Source organism: Sinocyclocheilus rhinocerous, unplaced genomic scaffold (assembly GCF_001515625.1).
Source record: "Sinocyclocheilus rhinocerous isolate Xijiao unplaced genomic scaffold, SAMN03320098_v1.1 scaffold1398, whole genome shotgun sequence".
NCBI lineage: Eukaryota > Metazoa > Chordata > Actinopteri > Cypriniformes > Cyprinidae > Sinocyclocheilus > Sinocyclocheilus rhinocerous.
The window spans coordinates 60,035-62,534 of record NW_015632523.1 but is presented as its reverse complement, the minus strand read 5'-3'; the positions used below and the strand labels follow the sequence as shown (position 1 = coordinate 62,534).

At 35.8% G+C, this 2,500-nt stretch overlaps 1 protein-coding gene across 1 annotated transcript in view; it reads right to left on the bottom strand.

Moving 5' to 3' along the window:
- Positions 1–781: 781 nt before the first annotated feature.
- Positions 782–2,500, bottom strand: part of ankrd27 (ankyrin repeat domain 27 (VPS9 domain)) — a 41,487-nt gene continuing 39,768 nt past the window's right edge. The window contains exon 27 of the mRNA XM_016555676.1: positions 782–1,451. Coding sequence (XP_016411162.1) covers positions 1,227–1,451 — 225 coding nt within the window. The 3' untranslated portion in view covers positions 782–1,226. The remainder of the gene's footprint in view (positions 1,452–2,500) is intronic.

Here is a 2,500-nt window from a genome sequence, read left to right as displayed (position 1 = left end):
TGGAATCATACAAAAATAATTGCTCTCTAGTTCTTCAGATTGCCACAAAGAACCGTTACATTCAAAGACAAATTAAATCACAAACCAGCTCTGTTTTATTTCATGGTCAATTTGTGTGAAGATATTTAATGACTTCCTGCCCAGCATTAATTCTGTCCCCGCTAACACACGCCTGCAGCAGAAAATGCCTTTACACCCACCGCTCAAAATGCAATCAATCAGGTTTCACGAGCTCAGCTCCTAAAACCAAACACACAGAACACTTGCAAGGGAATAAAGTGCATGATTTAAACAGAGCCGTGGGCCGTAATACTGCCCCCAGCTGACCCCCTACACACATCACATTTATTCCTAATTCTATACTTTTTCACAAACGCAACCTTTTCACCATATGCTAAGACAATTGTACAATTATTTTGAGGGACAGTTTAGAGAGGAGATTCATACCATAAAAGAAAATGTGTTCTACTAATGAAATAAATCAAAACAGGAAAGATTGAAAGACATTAAGAGAAGCATTTTATATGTATTCTAGGATAAATGGATTTGTAAAAAAAAAAAAAAAAAAAAAACTACCAACTAACTATTAGAACAGCATCTAATCCTGTGAAAAAAGTTCCCATGACTTTGCCTACACACAGAGATGTTTAGTATATGTAACAACTTAAGTTTTGTAAAGAAACGTGAGGAAAACTAAAATCTTGTTACATAATTTTATCTGTAATTATCCCTTTTTCTAATGTGACATTCTGAAAATTAAAAAGTGCTCAAAAACATCCACGTTCTTTCTGTAGTTATTGTAAATGTCTCTCTTTAACCTACATGCTATACATGAAGAAAGTTTCCAAAGTCTCTTCACACACCTCAGATATTCACTTGCTTCACTGCTGTTTTTGTCCTTTCACCCACCAGTGTTGACACATGCTAACTTTTTCTATTTTGTGATTTAAGAGCATCATTTTTAAGTGGAATATTAAAAGCAACTTCCTCTTTCTGATTTCCACATACAGACCCTTAAAAGCTCTAAAACTGTTTCCATCTCATAAACCACAAGCATTAGAAAATGTTAACCTTGAAAAACAATGACAGTTCTTGCATATTCAGGTCAAAAAAGTTTAGATACTTTAACACTCAAATACAATAAAGAGCAGGATGAGGTGGCGGAACTGATTTAGCAATGATGGATTTATATTTAGTCTATTAAACCGGTTGCTTGAAGACCACCATCACAACACAACATTGTCCATCTCTGTGGTCTCCACATCACTTCCTCTGGACCGTGCGTCTTCCTCCTCCCCGTTGGGCTCCTGCAGCGAGCGCTGGGTCAGGTCCTGGCTGATGGTGTGGCAGCGGGTCAGGCTCCTGCTGTGGGCGTGAGGCGACTGCGGCCCACTGCTGTCCACCGTCTCTCCTCTCACCAGCCTGCGTCTGTCACGCTGACCCTCCGCCATCTGAGATCAACACGTCAATCAGCGGTCAGGCTAGCAGGAGTTTTAGTATTGTAGTACAGCAGACTTTTCACTAAACTAAACTAAACTACCAACATAACCTTGCTATTTAAAGACCAAATCATTTTTACATTTTATTAAACAAATGGTCACTATGGTTGGAAATGATTATTGTGGCTTGGGAATTAAGTAAGGTTAGGTTAGGTTAAGTTAAGTTAAGTTAAGTTCAGTTAGTACGCAAGTAAGATTATACAAATGGTCACTATGGTTGGAAATGATTATTGTGGCTTGGGAATTAAGTAAGGTTAGGTTAAGTTAAGTTAAGTTCAGTTCAGTTAAGTTAAGTTAAGTTAGTACGTAAGTAAGATTATACAAATGGTCACTATGTTTGGAAATGATTATTGTGGCTTGGGAATTAAGTAAGGTTAGGTTAAGTTAAGTTAAGTTCAGTTCAGTTAAGTTAAGTTAAGTTAGTACGTAAGTAAGATTATACAAATGGTCACTATGGTTGGAAATGATTATTGTGGCTTGGGAATTAAGTAAGGTTAAGTTACATTAAGTTAAGTTAAGTTCAGTTCAGTTCAGTTCAGTTCAGTTAGTACGTAAGTAAATAAACAAACATATAAATAAGTAAGACAGATATCTGGAGAATGGTACCTGGGGGCTGTTTCATAAAAGACTCTGTCAGGAGTGGGCGAGGCTTGTGAGTGAACGAGCACTGCTAAACAGACTGAGTGCAATCACAATAAAATATGCATTCTGTTAAAATATGTGTTGTTGGACATTAAATGTGACACATGTAAAATTGTAATCCTACATATGTTAATTTTTATCATAGCAGTAACTGTAAATCAAATGAAAGCTGCTAATACAGCCCTACTATCTCAAATGAGTAAATGTGTGTTCCTCTTATCAGTTAAAATGTAGTCTGATTTCTATTATTTATTTTCATTTTTAATTTAGTGATTTTAACTTTTAATTTAGTGTTTTAAATGCTTTAATGAGCAATTTTAGATGGTAATGTTTTAATGTTCTACTAATAACCATAAAAG